Source organism: Bombina bombina, chromosome 3, assembly GCF_027579735.1.
Source record: "Bombina bombina isolate aBomBom1 chromosome 3, aBomBom1.pri, whole genome shotgun sequence".
In the NCBI taxonomy this organism is placed as follows: Eukaryota; Metazoa; Chordata; class Amphibia; order Anura; family Bombinatoridae; genus Bombina; species Bombina bombina.
This window is the reverse complement of record NC_069501.1, coordinates 715,060,839-715,082,655: the sequence shown is the minus strand read 5'-3', so window position 1 is coordinate 715,082,655 and position 21,817 is coordinate 715,060,839. Positions and strand designations below refer to the sequence as shown.

General features: G+C 37.8%; 1 protein-coding gene across 2 annotated transcripts in view; it reads right to left on the bottom strand.

Annotated features, from left to right (window-relative positions):
* Nucleotides 1-21,817, bottom strand: part of MSI2 (musashi RNA binding protein 2) — a 986,805-nt gene that overhangs the window by 224,095 nt on the left and 740,893 nt on the right. For both annotated transcript variants that reach the window (XM_053707533.1, XM_053707534.1), the window contains exon 9: nt 12,422-12,536. In XM_053707533.1, coding sequence (XP_053563508.1) covers nt 12,422-12,536 — 115 coding nt within the window. The remainder of the gene's footprint in view (nt 1-12,421; nt 12,537-21,817) is intronic.

The following is a 21,817-nucleotide window of genomic DNA, read 5'->3' as shown; positions in this document are numbered from 1 at the left end:
ACCACTTCTCTTACTCAAGAGATTGACGTGGACACATCTAAACCCAAATCCTTGCTTGAAGGGAAAAGTCCCCGAAAAAGGAATCAATATCTTCAGACACAAACTTCACCTCCTTCATTGACAGAGGCAAAGAGAATGACTGGGAGTTATGGGTAAGGGAAGTGACACTTAACAGCTTTGCTGTGGTGCTCTTTGCCTCCTCCTGCTGGCCAGGAGTGTATATCCCACTAGTAATTGGAATGACGTTGTGGACTCTCCATGTCTTAGGAAAGAAAATAGATAATAAAGTGAAGCAAATTGGCAAGTTATTATGGTCTACTGCTACACACAGTTTTAGGAATGAATAAATTAATAAATACCATGTATTAAAATTTTGTAGAGTAAATGTAGCATAAATAAAAAATATAATTTTTGTTACTGGCAAAAAGAGAAAAAAAAACAATTACATGATGTCAAATTTTATCTGAACTGCTATAAATCAATTTTCATAGCTCATTCACATAAGTTACATCAAAACATCAACTGTATCCTATAGGCGAATCACGCTGTACTAATTGTAAGGATGCGTTTAGGTTCCAAATAATATCTGGGGCTACAACCCAGGTCATATGGTCCCTTCTTGGGTATACCCCAGATAAAGTCCTTAGGTAATGTGTCTCGAATTTTTTGTAGGTGCGCACACGTTTCCTTCTCTCAGATTCCATATATAGCATATAATTCCCCATTTAGGGAGCAATTATATCATATAAATCCAGTTTAAACCCCCCCCCCCAACATATTTACAGTCTGCAGTCACACACAGTGAATAGCCAGATGGTTGAATGGCAGAATGTGGATGTTAGAATGAACAGAAACTAGCCTGTTATACATTTGTAAACTTCCACGGCACAAAGGACACCCAAGGCTTTACTGTATAATACTGAGTCATTGCTCCAACATCTATACACATGTTAAATAAGCACATGTAAATGCGGCCTTCTCTCAGAGTCTGCTTGAGTGTTGCTCCTAAAGGACCTAAAGCTAAGAGAATGCAATGTGAGCACATGCCTATTCACTGTACAGAAGCTAGTGCTACAGCTTACAATTAGCTGTAGCGCTCTGATTCTATAATGGAAGCGACGCAAAGTGAATTTGAATTTTTATTCTACTAATTGCATGCAATTGGTTTTATGTATTAATTTATTGTATTTTGTTGCTTTTTATATGTTATTGTTCTCTATATAAAAAATTAAACACATATAATTTATTATTATAACCTATATAGGTCTTCATAATAGCCAGCTACTACACACATGTAGCTGCTTTGGGGCAGTGCAGCTGTATATGATTACTAGCCTACAGATTTGGTTACTGCAGACATTGTAATTCCCCTTTTACTATTGAGTGGATAAGAGATCAAGAAGAGTAAATACATTTCTAAGATTATGGAAATTCCGAATTGACGTTTGTTTTTCTCCTTAATACTTTTCATTGGTAAGTATATAAAGAGCCCTTGGGGTAGATTTATCAACTGTCGTGGATCATGTCCGCCCGACATCAACATACACTGTTGGCATTTATCATTGCACAAGCATTTCTGGTGAAATGCTTGGCAATGCTGCCCCCTGCACATTTGCAGCCAATCGGCCGCTAGCAGGGGTGTCAATCATCCCAATTGTATCCGATCGGGATGATTGCTGTCTGCAACCTCAGAGGTGGCAGATGAGTTAAGGAGCAGCGCATCTTAACTTATGTTTCAGGAGGACTTGAAACTTTGAGGGTAGATTGCAGCATCTGCTGCTTGATAAATCTACCCCCTTATATTAACTTTATGGGAGCGGATTGGGTTTCTGCTCTTAAATGTAACAAATATAAAAAAATCATGGATCCTCGTGAGTATTTTGTTATATGGTAGAACTGAACAATCAACACTTGCAAGAGCACAAGCAGATTAAATGAATAAACTTATCACCAAAAAGTAGACTCAGTCTCACTAAAAAAATGTCCACTCCTGCCATAAATGTCAGTATATTTATTTTCAATATCATTATCACAATATTGCTTTATGAAGATCATTTCAAGTTTTAAAAAATATATATATATATATTGTCCCAAAAAAATGTATACACACTTGTAACTATTATGACTCACTCAAACTTTCTTTTATTACAGGTGCAACTTATTTGAAATAATGGAAGAAGCAAGATTAAGCTTTGAGAAAAGGAAATGTATCTTAAAGTGCTACTGGTAGTGCAATAACGTAGCTGAAGTGCAAAGACTGTTTAGAAGGGTGTTTCAAACAGATCCTCCAAAGAGACCCATCATTACTCGCATCAAAGATAAGTTTGAAGCAAATGGAACTGATGTCCAAAAAGGTTCAAGATGTCCATAAAGGCTGTTCTGGAAGACAACGGTCGTCCACCAGTCCTACACAAGAAGCAGAGCTGTTGGAATCTCTCAGCTGATCCCCAAGAAAATCTATTCAGCAAAAAGTCAGTGAGACAGGAATTCCAAAATTGAGCTTCCATTGCATCTTGAAGCGTGCTTATTTAAAAAGTTTTATTCCGGCATCAGTCCACGCCCTCAGATAATCCTGACCGGAGAAATTAATTTTGTAAATGGTACCTTGCAAAATGTGAAGCTTGCAGATTGTCTGTAGTGATGAGGTCACATTTAGGTTAAATGGCTCAGTTAATTGCCACAATTGCGCCTACTAGGCACCTCAGAACCCGCATGTTACAGATAAACACCACGTAAACTTACCTGGGGTTACTGTCTGGTGTGGATTATCAGCATTGGGCATAATTGGACCAATCATTTTTGAAAACACAGTCACTGGTCCAGTTTATTTGAACTTGCTGCAAGAATCTGTCAAGCCACGAATTTGAGAGCAACTGTTATCAACAGTGCCTGGACCAAAATGGTCATCAGTTTGCGATAACTCAAAAGATTCTACATTGCCTTCTTTAACTTGCATTATAAAACCTAGATATATCTTAATAAATATTTTATTTATAATCATTCAAAGTGTGTATAATTATTTTTGGACACCATGTACATCTATTTTATATATATATATATATATATATATATATATATATATATATATATATATATATATATATATATATATATATATATATATATATATATATATATATATATATATAACACACACACACATACATATACACACAACAAAACACTTTATTTAAAAAAAAAAAGAATACTGCGACACTATATTGTAGATTGGGGCACAAGAATGTTCATTTTTCATGGTTTAATGTCTTCAATTTTTCCAGGTGAGATTAAAAATTTATGGGAAAACATAGTCCTCAGCTGCAAAGCCAGTAAAAAAATTACTGCAAGCAGCAAACTGTGGTAATTTTTTTGGGTTTGGTTTCTGTTTACTGGCAAGTCAACTGTGTGCGTTCACTCAGTCGCTTGTCTTTAATGCTGGGGCTCCCTGATGGGCCACAGCTGGGTCTTTCATTTATTTACCTTGCTTTAATTCCAAACTTTGACAGTCACTGAAAGGGAACTATAACAACACAGTTCACTGGCGACAGCAGTTCCATTGTCCTAAAATAGACAGATTCAGGAAACAGTTATCTATCCACAAGTGTAGGAACAAAGCAACGAGGGAAAATACGTCTAATGTTAAGTTCCTGCAAAAATGTATTTTCTATGGCAGTCCCAAAAGGTGTGTACTGATGTTGCATTAGGATCTGTCATTAAAAAATGTGTTGCCACATTTCTATATACATTTTATATGCGGTACCATATTGAGAAAAACAACTATAAGTGCCAATAGTAAGGTAGTCAGATGTGGTGGGGATTTAATAAGGTTCATGCCCAATTGTTTCAAATCTTCAAAAATTAGCACGGACAATACCACAAAGCAACAAGTCACTTGCATTTCACTTTAAAGGGACATGAAACACAAAATTCATGACTTAGGTAGAGCATACAATTTTACACAGTTTACCTCTATTACCAAATTTGTTTCATTCTCTTGGTATAATTTGTTGAAGGAGCAGCAAAGCACTTCTGGTTTCTAACTGAACACATGGGCGAGACAATGACAATCCGTATATTTATGCAGCCACCAATCAGCAGCTAGAACCTAGGTTATTTTGCTGCTCATGAGCTTACCTAGATAAACCTTTCAGCAAAGGATAACAAGAGAAGGAAGCAAATTAAATAATAGAAGTAAATTGAAAATTTGTTTAAAATTGTATTTTTTGTCTAAATCATGAATGTCTAATTATGAGTTTTCTGTACCTTTAAATAATTGGTGACTGTCCAAAATGATATCTGCAAACTAATAAAGCAAATCTGTAATATCGATAGATTTTGGAAAAATTCTCCAACCCTTGCAATTAAAGGGATACAGTGAGTTGTTAAAGTGGCTGCCGAGTATTAAATGTATTGAAATTTGATCATTTAGCTTAATTTTTGCAGCTGAAATTTCCCATTTTGCTAATTGAAACCACCACCCATAATGGATATGTCAGCACCTACAAATTGGCCTTTGTGAATAAAGAAAGTGAGATAAGATAGAGAGTTCTGCTTTAACTTTCACATCCATATACCTTTAACTTGATCTAAGGGACGAGTGTAAATGTGTCGTTTTTTGTGCATGAGAGAAAGGAATTATAGCATATTTTAATTCTCTTTTCATCCAAGATGGCTATCAAGTAAGGTTTAAAGGGACAATATACACCAATTTTAATATAACTGCGTGTAATAGATACTACTAAAAAGAAGAATATGCAGATACTGATCTAAAAATCCAGTATAAAACCTTTTAAAACTTACTTAGAAGCTCCCAGTTTAGCACTATTGATGAAGTTAAATTGGGACACCCACAGAAAGGGGCTGAGAAGCAGGGAGAGCAGACTCTCCCCCCTCCCCTGCATATGATAAGACCCATTACACAAACAGGAGCAAGCAGGAGTCTGTAGACATGGGTCAACATCTGATACTTTGGGGCTTGGTTAGGAGTCTGAAAATCAGTACAATGTTATTAAAAAATAAGCAAAACTATACACTGTTACAAAAACACTCCCAGAAGGGCTATATAAAAACACAAACTGGTCTTTAAAGACCAACAACGTACCCTGTACGATCTGCACTAATATGTGCATTGATTCATTGATGTCTTGGTGGGAGCGGGTGGTGGGAGAGGGAGGGGGGAAAATAATGTTTTAAAAAAGGGATCGGGGAGAGGGGGAGGGGGTATTGAGCTACACTAAAGCAAAATAAATATCTATATAAAAAAGGGCACTTTATTTTGAAAAGTGGGTACTGCCAGTACCCAAAATGGTACAGAATAATTAGATTATAATTAGAGGGGGAGGGTTAGATATCTGTTTAGGGGGGCTCAGGGAGATTGGGTGGTAAGGGGGGATCCTACACTGCAGAAAATATATAATTTAATTAAAAAAAACAAAAAAAAACAAACACAAACTTTTTTTTTTAATACTGGCAGACTTTCTGCCAGTACTTAAGATTGCGGGGCCATTTGTGAGGTGGGGAAGGGAAGAGAGCTGTTTGGGAGGGATCAGGGGATAGGATGTGTCAGGTGGGAGGCTGATCTCTACACCAAAGCTAAAATTAACCCTTCAAGCTCCCTACAAGCTACCTAATTAACCCTGTCACAGCTGGGCATAAATACAAGTGTGGTGTGCAGCGGCATTTAGCAGCCTTCTAATTACCAAAAAGCAATGCCAAAGCCATATATGTCTGCTATTTCTGAACAAAGGGGATACCAGAGAAGCATTTACAACCATTTGTGCCATAATTGCACAAGCTGTTTGTAAATCATCTCAGTGAGGAACCTAAAGTTAATGAAAAAGTTAACAATTTTTTTTATTTGATCACATTTGGCGGTGAAATGGTGGCATGAAATATACCAAAATGGGCCTAGATCAATACTTTGGGTTGTCTACTAAAAAAAAAATATATACATGTCAAGGGATATTCAGGGATTCCTGCCAGATATCAGTGTTACAATGTAACTAGCTCTAATTTTGAGGGGGGAAAATGGTTTGGCAATAGCAAAGTGCTACTTGTACTTATTGCCCTATAACTTGCAAAAAAAGCAAAGAACATGTAAACATTGGGTATTTCTAAACTCAGGATAAACATTAGAAACTATTTAGCATGGTTGTTTTTTGGTGGTTGTAGATGTGTAACAAGATTTTGGGGGTGAAAGTCAGAAAAAGTGTGTGTTTTTTTCAATTTTTTCATCATATTTTATAATTTTGTTTATTGTAAATTATAAGATATGATGAAAATAATGGTATCTTTAGAAAGTCCACTTAATGTCGAGGAAAACAGTATATAATATGTGTGGGTACAGTAAATGAGTAAGAGGAAAATTACAGCTAAACACAAACACCGCAGAAATGTAAAAATAGCCCTGGTCCTTAAAGGGATACTGAACCCAAAATTTTTCTTGCGTGATTCAGATAGAGCATGCAATTATAAACAGCTTTCTAATTTACTCCTATTATCAATTTTTCTTCGTTCTCTTGCTTTCTTTATTTTAAAAAGAAGGTATCTAAGCTAATTTGTTTGGTTCAGAACCATGGAAAGCACTTGTTTATTTGTAGGTGAATTTACCCACCAATCAGCAAGAACAACACAGTGTGTTCACCAAAAATGGGCCGGCATCTAAACTTATATTCTTGCATTTCAAATAAAGATATCAATAGAATGAAAATAATTTGATAATAGGAGTAAATTATAAAGTTGCTTAAAATTGCATGCTCTATCTGAATCACGGTAGAAAAAAATTGGGTTCAGTGTCCCTTTAAGGGTAAGAAATTGAAAAATGGCCTTGTCCTTAAGGGGTTAATACTGTAGAGATTCCTGTCCTTAAGTACTGCAATCAGGCCAGATGTTTGTTTCTCATGTTCTAAACACCTTGTAATTACAAGACTTTTCTGATGTCTTGCAAATTAAATTAACATTTTAAGTGGGCAACATAAATAAAGCAAAATTGACTTACTATGTATAATAAAACATTTTATATATTACAGTCTCAAATGGTTTCATGCCTCTTTAAATTTTGTTTGCTGGAGTACTTCAGTACTAGAGATAGTAAGCACTACTTTACTCCTAGGAGGAATCCAGTGGAATTCCAGTAATTTGTGGTTGGTGCTTAACAAATGCGATTTTCTAACACAATTAAACATTATAAAATAGCTAATTCTACTTTTAAATATAAGTACATTGCATTGTCAGATTTCAGTAAGATAAGCTAATCCACCAGATATCTCATCACCTGATTGGGCAATAGTATAAAAATCAAACTAAGTTCACAGAGATACTTTGCATATGGAATTTAGGAAACAAATAAGGCCAAAGTGATACTAAATTTGCCTGAATATCAATGTGCAATGTGTCAGCAGAGGTATCTTGGGTACTGTCTGCTGGGGACTTTACTCCCAACACTGATCTAAAGTGTAACAAGTATGTTACAATAACTGTGACTGTCAGAAGAAGGGTGTACAAATTCTACAGACTAACAGAAGAACCGTACTACAATGACATAGAATGAGATATCTTAAAAAGTACAGGCATTCAGATGTGGTCATAACCGACACAAGCAAGATGCTGTGCACCTGAAGAACACATTTCTGCACCAAATAAACTACACTGGCACACGTTATAATGTCAGAAACAGCTTAGGTCAATGAATCCATCTAATCGTTGCCTGATGGTATTGTTTATCTACAGGCTGCCTAATGCTAACCTCTGTTCGTAAATTTATTTATGGCTTAAAATGAATGTAAATTTTGATGCTAAAGTGCCCGGTTTTTAAAAATTGGATTAAAAACAGGAACACTTTAAGTCATCAAAATTTACATTTGCCTCCTGTTGTGACAAAAAAAACCTACCTTTTAATCTTGACAGCCGCTCCAGCTTCCTCCACCCGTTGCAAAGCCTCTTCCTGGGTCTAAAATGAGGAATCCGGCTTCCTCCAATCACGGCGTTGAATCAGACACTGATTCCCCCAGGAGGAGGGGGGGGGATGCCGTGATTGGTAGGACGACCTATCCATCATTTCTGACGTCAGCAATGGCTTTGCGACGACCGGGGGAAGCTGGAGCTGCTGTCAAGATTAAAAGGTAAGTTTTTTTTCACATCATGAGTGAAATGTAAATTATGATGAATTAATGAAATATAAATTTTGATGAATTAAAGTGCCCCTGTTTTTAATCGAATTTTTTAAAAAAAGGGACTTTAGCATCAAAATTTACATTCACTTTAAATTTACAAATCTGCAAACGGGTAGCTCCAGCAGACTACTGAACTTTAATAAAGCGTAGAGATTTTAGTAACACAAATGAGTTTAATTAAATTCAGTGTTTTTCATAGTTACCAGATTAAAGGGACAGTAAAGTCTAAAATAAATTGGTTATATTTTAAGCAACTTTCCAATTTACTTATATCATTAATTTTAGTTATTTCTCTTGGTATCCTGTCTTTAGCTTGAATGTTTCTTTGGCCATCTGGCAGCAAAGTTTGCAACAATGTTTATAGCAATGTTATACAAACACTGCTGCCATAGACTAAATTACTATCAGCCTACCTAGATTTACTCTTCAACAAAGGATAACAAAAGAACAAAGCACATTTTATAACAGAAGTAAATTGGAAAGTTGTGTATCATTGCATCCTCTATTTGAATCGTGAATTTTGACTTTACTGTCCCTTTAATAACACAAAGTTAAAGTGATACTGTATCATCACCTTATAGCATTACAAAAATACATCAGAGATCAACAAATCCTACAATTAGATTCACTAACACAGGATCTGAAACCTACTGTACATGGCAGGCCCAGTGCTCCTATCTTATTTTACACTTAAAGGGGCAGTAAAGTCATAATTAGACATTCATGGTTTAGACAGAGCATCCAATTTTAAACAACTTTCAATTTTACCTCTATTATTTAATTTGCTTCCTTCTCTTGTCATCCTTTGCTGAAAGGTTTATCTAGGTAAGCTCAGGAGCAGCAAATAACCTAGGTTCTAGCTGCTGATTGGTGGGTGCATATATATATTGTATACAGATTGTCATTGGCTCACCCATGTGTTCAGTTAGAAACTAGAAGTGCATTGCTGCTCCTTCAACAAATGATACAAAGAGAATGAAGGAAATTTGATAATGGAAGTAAACTGGAAAGTTGTTTAAATTGTATGTTTTACCTAAATCCTGAAATACAAATTTTGGGTTTCATGTCCCTTGAATTTGCAAAGTAAACAGAAGTAGCAGACAACCCGGGTCCCAGTAACTGGTAATGACTGATGTGAGTACTGGGCAGAGCCAGGGATCAGATATATGTGAGAGGGGCCATATAAGCTGCATACCATGTCTAATTTGATTTGGACAGGTGCCTGACAGAGGGGTTGAAAGACCAGGGGTCTAATCTGATGCGGGCCTTGTGGTTACTCAGAGAGACTGGTGCCAGGGGGAGGTCTGATACCAGCATGGCAGAAAGCTGCTGCAGTGACTGGGTCTGATCTGAGGTCTCCTGTGGGTATTGAGTTGAGAGAGGGGCCGCAGGTCCAGGGGACACTTCTGATGTTCATTATTTATTATTATTATTATTTATTAACATTAACAATGGTTTCTGTTGCCATGAAATTTGTTACAATTATTAATTAATTATCAAACCTGAATAAAAAATGGAGGCTGGCATTCCAAGTTATTTCCTAGTTGTCAATGCCTTTTACTCTTGTTTACTCACATTTATTTAAAGCCTCTCATCTTTAGATTATAAGATTGAGAGCCTCTCCCTGTGGAGCAGTTACTATGATTGTCGCTCAAGGGGAGATCTTCCTTTGTTATTATGCCATATCTGTAACGCGCCTATGTACGGCACTGCATAGATCTGTTGGGTCTTCTAAATAAAATAACATTAGAATAATTGTAGTAAATAGCGACTCTCAATCCCAAGGCTATAAACTATCCTTTTTTAAACAACTGCTAACCAGAGGTAATAAAACACAAACTAGTGTGTAAGTGATATAAATGAGAACATTAAACTTTAATACCTAACATTATGTAGCATTACACTGCTTCTTATGGTACAAAACGTCATCTCTAAATCTTCCTTAATTTTAAATGAATTTAACAAACACTGTTCTATGCGTCTTCCCCACATATAAACCAGACAAAAAAAAAAAAAAGCCATTTCAAATTACCTCTGTGGATGTGTCAAAGTTACATTAGTAGATGAGAATAAATGTGTGACTCAATTTCTCTCCAGGAGAAAGGATCATTTTTAGTTGGAATGAACATACTGCATGCTTCATCATTCTATTTTGGTGAATACGAGTAAAACCGTCTATTTAAGACATCCATTTAAATGCAAATTTGGATATCCCAAGAGGAAATGTTAATCATTTATAAGGGAGAGAATCTTTAAGACCATCCTTGAAGCAGAAATACCAGTTAGTTGATTTTATTTGTACCTTGGCATAGAAAACATAGCCAGGATATACTGATATAGGGAAACAGCTTATTTAAAAACAAGCAACAAAAATTAGGATCATTTATAAAGATATGTCAAAATACACAGTCAGTTTTAATATATTCAATGCAAAAAAAAAAAACAACAACCTGGCCCTTTGTTGGGTATTTAAAAATAAAACCAGAATATTCAAATTTATTGTTGGTTGTAAAATAATGTGAAGCTTTGGTTATGCTATAAATACAAAAATCAGTTAAAAAAGACAAAGGACTTTCTTTTTCCTTATTTGCCTCTTCATTTTTTTTAATGTATCAGTTTCTTGAAAAACAGATGTTCACATTTTGAAAAACGCTTTGCTTTAATGTTTGCGGAGGTGCATCCACCAATAGAGCCTTTTGAGACATTCACTAAGCTCCCAATATGCCTTGCAAGCGCTGTATGCTTTACCTCCCACAGGTAACCAATACCTTATTAAAGGTTCCAGTTTGCTAAGGACTACCTACCTACACACCATACCTACCTACGCACCAGCTGCCCCCACCCTACCTATATTCCACCCACCCATGCCCACTCTGCCTAATGAGACTCCTCTCTGAGCTTACTGCACCCCATCCTCCTCAAACAAGCCACCAGCCTACCCGTCTCTGGGAAATGTTGTGAGTTATGTGCTCATATCATCCAGTAAGTCACTGCTTCATAAGTAAGTTGTGCACAAACACATACCTCCTGTTATAATGTGATCATTACAGATTTACATTGAAGTTATTTTTTGAATAAGAACATGTAACAAATCTAAATAGCATTCTTTCATATATTCATTATAGACATGTTTAGTCTGTAATATCCCTTTAGTATTGAGAGTAGAAAGGTGTTCTAAGGTGTTGGGCAAACTATGAAATAAAAAAAATGTGAAGATGGAAAACAAAACATTACATAAAAATGTGTTAAAATGTAATGATATGAGGAGCTCTCAATCAGAGTTTCTTGTTTTTTGCTGTCTTAAAGGGACACTGAACCCAATTTTTTTCTTTCGTGATTCAGATAGAGCATGCAATTTTAAGCAACTTTCTAATTTATCTGTATTTGAAAAGCAAGAATGTAAGTTTAGACACCGGCCCATATTTGGTGAACAACCTGGGTTGTTCTTGTTGATTGGTGGATAAGTTCATCCACCAATAAACAAGTGTTGTCCATGGTACTGAACCAAAAATTGGCTGGCTCCTTAGCTTAGATGTCTTCTTTTTTAAATAAAGATAGTAAGAGAACAAAGAAAAATTGATAATAGGAGTAAGATAGAAAGTTGCTTAAAATTGCATGCTCTATCTGGATCACAAAAGAAAAACTTTGGGTTCAGTGTCCCTTTAAAACAAAAACCCATCAGACCTAAGTAATAAAGACACTTATTTTCTAAATAGACTTTTCACAGACCTAACACTTTATAAAACCTCTCTCAAGCAAACCATCAAAATTGTGTGAAGAAATGTGATATATTGGTTACTTGCCGAGGTTCTTAAAACTGCACATCAATCTTTATTTTACAGAGGATATTAAAGCCCTTGAGGGCACTTATAAAAATAACATCAAATGAAGGATCTGATATCCCAGCAGTACCTGGGAATTATCAATAAATACTGTGTATTAAATGCATCAACTCCATATTATTATTTGCACAGAATCAGAGGCTAAAAATATTCATGTTGCAGTACTGTATGTGTTTTACCAAATGATCTTCTATCACCCAGGGGAGTCCTCATCAGAAACGGCTGCAATATGTAAACCAAGGACCAACAAAGTGCAAAAGCTGAAGGAGTGTATGTGAATATTCTGTTATTTGCTCCCCACCCTAAACATCAGCCCCCTTGTTCCCAAAGAGATGTGAGAGGAACCCTTCACAAAAACTAACATGTTTACACTATAAAATGTATAATATGTTATTTAAGGGCACTCACCCAGCATCCCCATCCCCAGCATGAAAGCATCCATGGTATAAGGTAGACCCCTCGCCCGTCCTCTTGTTCCGGGAGGAAACATCACCTCTTTAGGCTGCGCTTTCTTACATTCAACCTATTTAGGGAAGAAAAAAAAAAAAAGAGAACATTAGATGCAAATTAATTCTATTCAAATGTCAAATAATAATACCGTAGGCAAAGGTTTAAGAAAAAAAAAGGGTGCATTATATGCAGAATCTCATTTCTTTGAACTTTTAAATATAGGGCACACGATGGAAGGACTTTCTGAATAAATACTGAGCATTAGATCTGTCTTAGGTCAATAGTATTATCAGCTAGTGGTCAACATACTAAAGCAATATAATAAGGAAAGACTTAATTAAAGCGCAGAAAGAAAGTCTATGAAATGAGAGAGAAGTTGCAAACTACAATTATACATAATTAAGTATAGGAAGCAGCGGAAGGCACATGCTGTAATGCCAATAAGACATGATAATAAGCATGTCTGGCGAGTCTGTGGCTATGTTGATCATGATGTCACAAACATGATTATTACTTTTTACACAAGCTCAGTGGTTTCGTTTTCGCATGGCTAAATATGTATCAGTGCCTTTAGACACAAAAACAACAACAACGTGATTAGTTCCACTATGGGAAAATGATTATACTGATATATTATTTACTGATGCAACAGAATAAACCTGAACTGAATTGTACATCTGTGTTTGGACAATCTCCACAAATGTGTTAAGCTCTGACGTATGAAAACTGATGTTGGCTCCGTAGTAAAATAAATATATATAGAAGTGTAATTAAGGATCCTTGGCTTAAAGGGATAATCAATTCAAAACATTTGCAAGTTACACTTCTTCAAAACTTGCAAATGATGATGTTTCTTTGTGGTCTAAGAACACAAACTTCTAAAAATTGCCTTTATTAAGCAAGTTGAATTTTGTAGCAAAGAGAAGAGTATCCAAGGCTTACAAGTAAGTATAAGAAGTGTCTTGTAATTACAGCGTTTACTCTCCCTTCAAAGCCTTATTTTCTCTTCACCTTTGGTTGGTTGGTACAACAATTAGATGCTGTACCTCACACTAAATATAAGGTAAGGAAATTAAGATCCAACTGCTCAGTAAATCTGTGCGCCTTGTTGCCCAGTAATATAATGCAAACGCATTATTGCAGAAAACATTAATGGGACAGTAAAGTCAAAATGAAACAAATTGACTGGATAGAGGATGCCATTTTAAACAACTTTCCAATTTACTTCCAATAATCTCTTGGTATCATTTGTTAAAAAGTAATCCTAGGTGAGCTCAGAAGCGTGCATGTGTCTTAAGTCACCTGGCAGCATTGTTTGCAACAATGTTTATAGCCATGTTATACATAAATAGTAGCATAGTCTCTAGTCTCTAAATATAGATAAATCAAATATTGTAATCCAAGTGTATAACATTAACGCGAAAACGAAACTAAAATGAAAGAGTAGAGAAATTGGCAACTAACCATATACACATAATAGATTTGCTAATAACAATGGCGGCCACCAGGTGCCAAACGGAAGTAGCGCTATGAACAATTAGAACACCCAACAAACATACGCAAACTTCGCATCATAAAATGGAAACGAAAATGACATCAATGTGTAAACGTCACTTCCTGTGACAGACGCAATTTCCGATTTGACGTTTTCCCATCGCAACAAAGACACGCAAGAAGGGGCGGAGCTAAACTAGTTTGGCGCCCAAACTACACTTTTACAACAATTAGGGTAATATCCCTCTCTCTATATAAGCCTACCAGAAATAACCAGTTTTTAGTTTTGAGAAAGGCCCATTTCCAGGGACCAAAACGCGTTGACAGTTACTGGTAAGCCTAAGTCCAATACCTTATTAAGAGTTTTAGCTGTTTTGCACTATTATTTATACTTTTCACAGGTTATCTTTGGAATCCCGAAATCTACCACTTAATAAGTCTTAGGAGAATCACTGCTCACACCCATAGAGGGATTGCACTTTGTATAAAACTTACACATTGGGAAACAACACTACATCATCTTTTAAAAAGCAAGTTTTTACACAATTTTTACTTTCAAAAGAGATTTTTTTATTTTTAGTTTTGATTCACAGTTTTTCTAAGTTTTTTTCTGTTTCTTGGATTTTTTGGTCATTTGTTTTTCCATTTTTTGAATACACTTGGATTACAATATTTGACTTGTTAAAACTATTTTTTCATTAAACATTTGGAGTAGGGCACATCAATATATTTAGCGACTAGAGACTATGATACTATTTCAGTAAGGATCTAGATCTTAGAAAGTCCCAAACTCTAATCTCACGGACATATTCTATTGGTGCATCTTTATTGTTTTTACATTGATCCATGTTTTTATTGCTAATTGTAAGACATGTTTTTCAACTTTGTTTTTTGCCCATGTTTATACATTAAGGGTTCTATTTGCTATTAAACTTATTCACATTTACTTCCTGCGCCTCACGCCAAAGGCGCTCTTTACTTTCTTCCATTCACTCAGTTTTCTTAGAGTGTCTAGGCATCCTTTGTTAAAGAGCTTATAGGGACCACATTCCAGCGCTTAGTCTTTCACACCTTTGATTTTTAAAATATGTTGTGGAGTCTGTTCATGTACTTATAAATAACCTGCCATAGGACAAAAGCCGTGCAAATCAGTTGGAATGCAGCACAAAGTGGGTGGTAAACTGGGGGGCGAAGAAAGAGAGAGGGAGGCCCCGGGGACTCTAGCTCGGCCCCTACCATAGTATTTAAAGGGACATTAAACTCAAAATGAAATTAACATGTTTAATTAAACATAACAAAAAATAAAATTTACAATGTAGTTAATTTCCCTCAGCCTTTCTGTAATTTAACTTGGAATATTGTGTTTTTTTCTATTGACCCAGAGAAGCTTGAGTATATCCTGCAAACTTCAGAAATCGGATCCTACAATAAGCTTAAAAGTGATTGCTTGATCAAATCAGGAGTTAGCTTATATCTGTTCTTAATCGGGTTCAGGGAAGTAAAAAAACATAATTTATGCTTACCTGATAAATTCCTTTCTTCTGTTGTGTGATCAGTCCACGGGTCATCATTACTTCTGGGATATTATCTGCTCCCCTACAGGAAGTGCAAGAGGATTCACCCAGCAGAGTTGCTATATAGCTCCTCCCCTCTACGTCACCTCCAGTCATTCGACCAAAGACCGACGAGAAAGGAGAAACCAAGGGTGTAGTGGTGACTGAATTATAATTTAAAAAATATGTACCTGCCTTAAAAAACAGGGCGGGCCGTGGACTGATCACACAACAGAAGAAAGGAATTTATCAGGTAAGCATAAATTATGTTTTCTTCTGTTATGTGTGATCAGTCCACGGGTCATCATTACTTCTGGGATACCAATACCAAAGCAAAAGTACACGGATGACGGGAGGGATAGGCAGGCTCATTATACAGAAGGAACCACTGCCTGAAGAACCTTTCTCCCAAAAATAGCCTCCGAAGAAGCAAAAGTGTCAAATTTGTAAAATTTGGAAAAAGTATGAAGCGAAGACCAAGTTGCAGCCTTGCAAATCTGTTCAACAGAGGCCTCATTCTTAAAGGCCCAAGTGGAAGCCACAGCTCTAGTGGAATGAGCTGTAATTCTTTCAGGAGGCTGCTGTCCAGCAGTCTCATAGGCTAAACGTATTATGCTACGAAGCCAAAAAGAGAGAGAGGTAGCAGAAGCTTTTTGACCTCTCCTCTGTCCAGAATAAACGACAAACAGGGAAGAAGTTTGGCGAAAATCTTTAGTTGCCTGCAAGTAGAACTTGAGAGCACGAACTACATCCAGATTGTGTAGAAGACGTTCCTTCTTTGAAGAAGGATTTGGACACAAGGATGGAACAACAATCTCTTGATTGATATTTCTGTTAGTGACTACCTTAGGTAAGAACCCAGGTTTAGTACGCAGAACTACCTTGTCTGAGTGAAAGATCAGGTAAGGAGAATCACAATGTAGGGCTGATAACTCAGAGACTCTTCGAGCCGAGGAAATAGCCATTAAAAATAGAACTTTCCAAGATAACAATTTTATATCAATGGAATGAAGGGGTTCAAACGGAACACCCTGTAAAACGTTAAGAACTAAGTTTAAACTCCATGGCGGAGCAACAGTTTTAAACACAGGCTTGATCCTAGCTAAAGCCTGACAAAAGGCCTGGATGTCTGAATTTTCTGACAGACGCCTGTGTAACAAGATGGACAGAGCTGAGATCTGTCCCTTTAATGAGCTAGCCGATAAACCCTTTTCTAAACCTTCTTGTAGAAAAGACAATATCCTAGGAATCCTAACCTTACTCCAGGAGTAATCTTTGGATTCACACCAGTATAGGTATTTACGCCATATTTTATGGTAAATCTTTCTGGTAACAGGCTTCCTAGCCTGTATCAGGGTATCAATAACCGACTCAGAAAAACCACGTTTTGATAAAATCAAGCGTTCAATTTCCAAGCAGTCAGCTTCAGAGAAGTTAGACTTTGATGTTTGAATGGACCCTGAATCAGAAGGTCCTGTCTTAGAGGTAGAGACCAAGGCGGACAGGATGACATGTCCACTAGATCTGCATACCAAGTCCTGCGCGGCCATGCAGGCGCTATTAGAATCACTGATGCTCTCTCCTGTTTGATTTTGGCAATCAATCGAGGAAGCAGTGGGAAGGGTGGAAACACATAAGCCATCCTGAAGTTCCAAGGTGCTGTCAAAGCATCTATCAGAACCGCTCCCGGATCCCTGGATCTGGATCCGTAGCGAGGAAGTTTGGCGTTCTGGCGAGACGCCATGAGATCTATCTCTGGTTTGCCCCAACGTCGAAGTATTTGGGCAAAGACCTCCGGATGAAGTTCCCACTCCCCCGGATGAAGAGTCTGGCGACTCAAGAAATCCGCCTCCCAGTTCTCCACTCCCGGGATGTGGATTGCTGACAGGTGGCAAGAGTGAGACTCTGCCCAGCAAATTATCTTTGATACTTCTATCATTGCTAGGGAGCTTCTTGTCCCTCCTTGATGGTTGATGTAAGCTACAGTCGTGATGTTGTCCGACTGAAACCTGATGAACCCCCGAGTCTTTAACTGGGGCCAAGCTAGAAGGGCATTGAGAACTGCTCTCAATTCCAGAATGTTTATTGGCAGGAGACTTTCCTCCTGACTCCATTGTCCCTGAGCCTTCAGAGAATTCCAGACAGCGCCCCAACCTAGAAGGCTGGCGTCTGTTGTTACAATTGTCCAGTCCGGCCTGCTGAACGGCATCCCCCTGGACAGATGTGGCCGAGAAAGCCACCATAGAAGAGAGTTTCTGGTCTCTTGATCCAGATTCAGAGTGGGGGACAAATCTGAGTAATCCCCATTCCACTGACTCAGCATGCACAATTGCAGCGGTCTGAGATGTAGGCGTGCAAAGGGTACTATGTCCATTGCTGCTACCATTAAGCCGATCACCTCCATGCATTGAGCTACTGACGGGAGTTGAATGGAATGAAGGACACGGCATGCATTTAGAAGCTTTGTTAATCTGTCTTCTGTCAGATAAATCTTCATTTCTACAGAATCTATAAGAGTCCCCAAGAATGGAACTCTTGTGAGAGGAAAGAGAGAACTCTTCTTTTCGTTCACTTTCCATCCATGCGACCTTAGAAATGCCAGAACTAACTCTGTATGAGACTTGGCAGTTTGAAAGCTTGAAGCTTGTATCAGAATGTCGTCTAGGTACGGAGCTACCGAAACTCCTCGCGGTCTTAGTACCGCCAGAAGGGCACCCAGAACCTTTGTAAAGATTCTTGGAGCCGTAGCCAATCCGAATGGAAGAGCTACAAACTGGTAATGCCTGTTTAAGAAGGCAAACCTTAGATACCGGTAATGATCTTTGTGAATCGGTATGTGAAGGTAAGCATCCTTTAAATCCACTGTGGTCATGTACTGACCCTCTTGGATCATGGGTAAGATTGTCCGAATAGTTTCCATTTTGAACGATGGAACTCTTAGGAATTTGTTTAGGATCTTTAAATCCAAGATTGGCCTGAAAGTTCCCTCTTTTTTGGGAACCACAAACAGGTTTGAGTAAAACCCTTGTCCTTGTTCCGACCGCGGAACCGGATGGATCACTCCCATTAATAATAGATCTTGTACACAGCGTAGAAACGCGTCCTTCTTTATTTGGTTTGTTGACAACCTTGACAGATGAAATCTCCCTCTTGGGGGAGAGAATTTGAAGTCTAGAAGGTATCCCTGAGATATGATCTCTAGCGCCCAGGGATCCTGGACATCTCTTGCCCAAGCCTGGGCGAAGAGAGAGAGTCTGCCCCCCACTAGATCCGGTCCCGGATCGGGGGCCCTCGGTTCATGCTGTCTTTGGGGCAGCAGCAGGTTTACTGGCCTGCTTGCCCTTGTTCCAGGACTGGTTAGGCTTCCAGCCTTGTCTGTAACGAGCAACAGCTCCTCCCTGTTTTGGTGCAGTGGAAATTGGCGCTGCTCCTGCTTTGAAATTCCGAAAGGGACGAAAATTAGACTGTCTAGCCTTAGCTTTGGCTTTGTCTTGAGGTAGAGCGTGGCCCTTACCTCCTGTAATGTCAGCAATAATTTCTTTCAAACCGGGCCCAAATAAAGTTTGCCCCTTGAAAGGTATATTAAGTAATTTGGACTTAGAAGTTACATCAGCCGACCAGGATTTTAGCCACAGCGCCCTACGTGCCTGAATGGCGAATCCTGAATTCTTAGCCGTAAGTTTGGTTAAATGTACTACGGCCTCCGAAATGAATGAATTAGCTAGTTTAAGGACTCTAAGCCTGTCCGTAATGTCGTCCAGCGTAGCTGAACTAAGGTTCTCTTCCAGAGACTCAATCCAAAATGCTGCCGCAGCCGTGATCGGCGCGATGCATGCAAGGGGTTGTAATATAAAACCTTGTTGAACAAACATTTTCTTAAGGTAACCCTCTAATTTTTTATCCATAGGATCTGAAAAAGCACAGCTATCCTCCACCGGGATAGTGGTACGCTTAGCTAAAGTAGAAACTGCTCCCTCCACCTTAGGGACCGTTTGCCATAAATCCCGTGTGGTGGCGTCTATTGGAAACATCTTTCTAAATATTGGAGGGGGTGAGAACGGCACACCGGGTCTATCCCACTCCTTAGTAACAATTTCAGTTAATCTCTTAGGTATAGGAAAAACGTCAGTACTCGCCGGTACCGCAAAGTATTTATCCAACCTACACATTTTCTCTGGTATTGCAACAGTGTTACAATCGTTGAGAGCTGCTAAGACCTCCCCTAGTAATACACGGAGGTTTTCCAATTTAAATTTAAAATTTGAAATATCTGAATCCAATCTGTTTGGATCAGAACCGTCACCTACAGAATGAAGCTCTCCGTCCTCATGCTCTGCAAGCTGTGACGCAGTATCAGACATGGCCCTAGAATTATCAGCGCACTCTGTTCTCACCCCAGAGTGATCACGCTTGCCTCTTAGTTCTGGTAATTTAGCCAAAACTTCAGTCATAACAGTAGCCATATCTTGTAATGTTATCTGTAATGGCTGCCCAGATGTACTAGGCGCCATAATATCACGCACCTCCCGGGCGGGAGATGCAGGTACTGACACGTGAGGCGAGTTAGTCGGCATAACTCTCCCCTCGCTGTTTGGTGAAATTTGTTCAATTTGTACAGATTGGCTTTTATTTAAAGTAGCATCAATACAGTTAGTACATAAATTTCTATTGGGCTCCACCTTGGCATTGGAACAAATGACACAGGTATCTTCCTCTGAATCAGACATGTTTAACACACTAGCTATAAACATGCAACTCGGTTACAATTTTATTTAATAAAAACGTACTGTGCCTCAAGAAGCACTAAACGATTAAATGACAGTTGAAATAATGAACTGAAAAACAGTTATAGCATCACTCTTAACAAAACAACACAACTTTTTAGCAAAGGTTTGTTCCCATTAGTAAAATAACACTAATTAAATTTTAAACATAAAAATTACAGAGCAACGTTTTAAATCACAGTCACTATATAAGTCTCACAGCTCTGCTGAGAGAATCTACCTCCCTTCAAAGAAGTTTGAAGACCCCTGAGTTCTGTTAGAGATGAACCGGATCATGCAGAAAAACTGACTGGAAATTTTTGATGCGTAGCAAAGAGCGCCAAAAACGGCCCCTCCCTCTCACACACAGCAGTGAGAGAGAAACGAAACTGTCATAATTAACACAAGCAAACTGCCAAGTGGAAAAATAATGCCCAAATATTTATTCACTCAGTACCTCATTAATGCAAACGATTCTACATTCCAGCAAAAACGTTTAACATGAAAAATACCTAATAAAAGGTTTAATGTACTTTTACAGAGTAATTCCGGAGTAATACCATCCCCAGAATACTAAAGTGTAAAGCATACATACATGTTCATTATAACGGTATGGCAGGATTTTTTCATCAATTCCATTCAGAAAATAAAAACTGCTACATACCTCAATGCAGATTCAACTGCCCGCTGTCCCCTGATCTGAAGTTTTTACCTCCCTCAGATGGCCGAGAAACAGCAATATGATGTTAACTACTCCGGTTAAAATCATAAGAAAAACTCTGGTAGATTCTTCTTCAAACTCTGCCAGAGAGGTAATAACACGCTCCGGTGCTATTGTAAAATAACAAACTTTTGATTGAAGTTCTAAAAACTAAGTATAATCACCATAGTCCTCTCACACCTCCTATCTAGTCTTTGGGTGCAAGAGAATGACTGGAGGTGACGTAGAGGGGAGGAGCTATATAGCAACTCTGCTGGGTGAATCCTCTTGCACTTCCTGTAGGGGAGCAGATAATATCCCAGAAGTAATGATGACCCGTGGACTGATCACACATAACAGAAGAAAGACAACCAATACTCAAGAAGGTTTTTAAGGGGTATTTACTGAAAAAAATGCAACTGCCTACAAAATGACAGCTTAAAAGCTTTTAACATATTGATTTTGGATTAATGTACTCAATATTGCAGTGTTTAATTAGTGATAAAATGTTTTGATACCCCATTAATTTTTTTTTAAATATATATATATATATATATATATATATATATATATATCTGTCAGAATATGTACTAGATTTAGGCAGATTAGTAATTAGCAGCGTCTGAATTATAGGACAATCCTTCCCTGTGGAATGACTGTGCATCCTCCACTAGTAAATCTATAGATTGCCTTCATTCTGTCGGATTTAAAACTCCTTAAAATGACAAGTTATAAAAACCAATAACACATTAAGAGCCATTGCTGCTTAGGCAGAGTGAGAAATCTCTGTTTTGATTTATAGATTAATTTATCTTTTCCTAGAGAGTGTTTCTCACTTACTGGG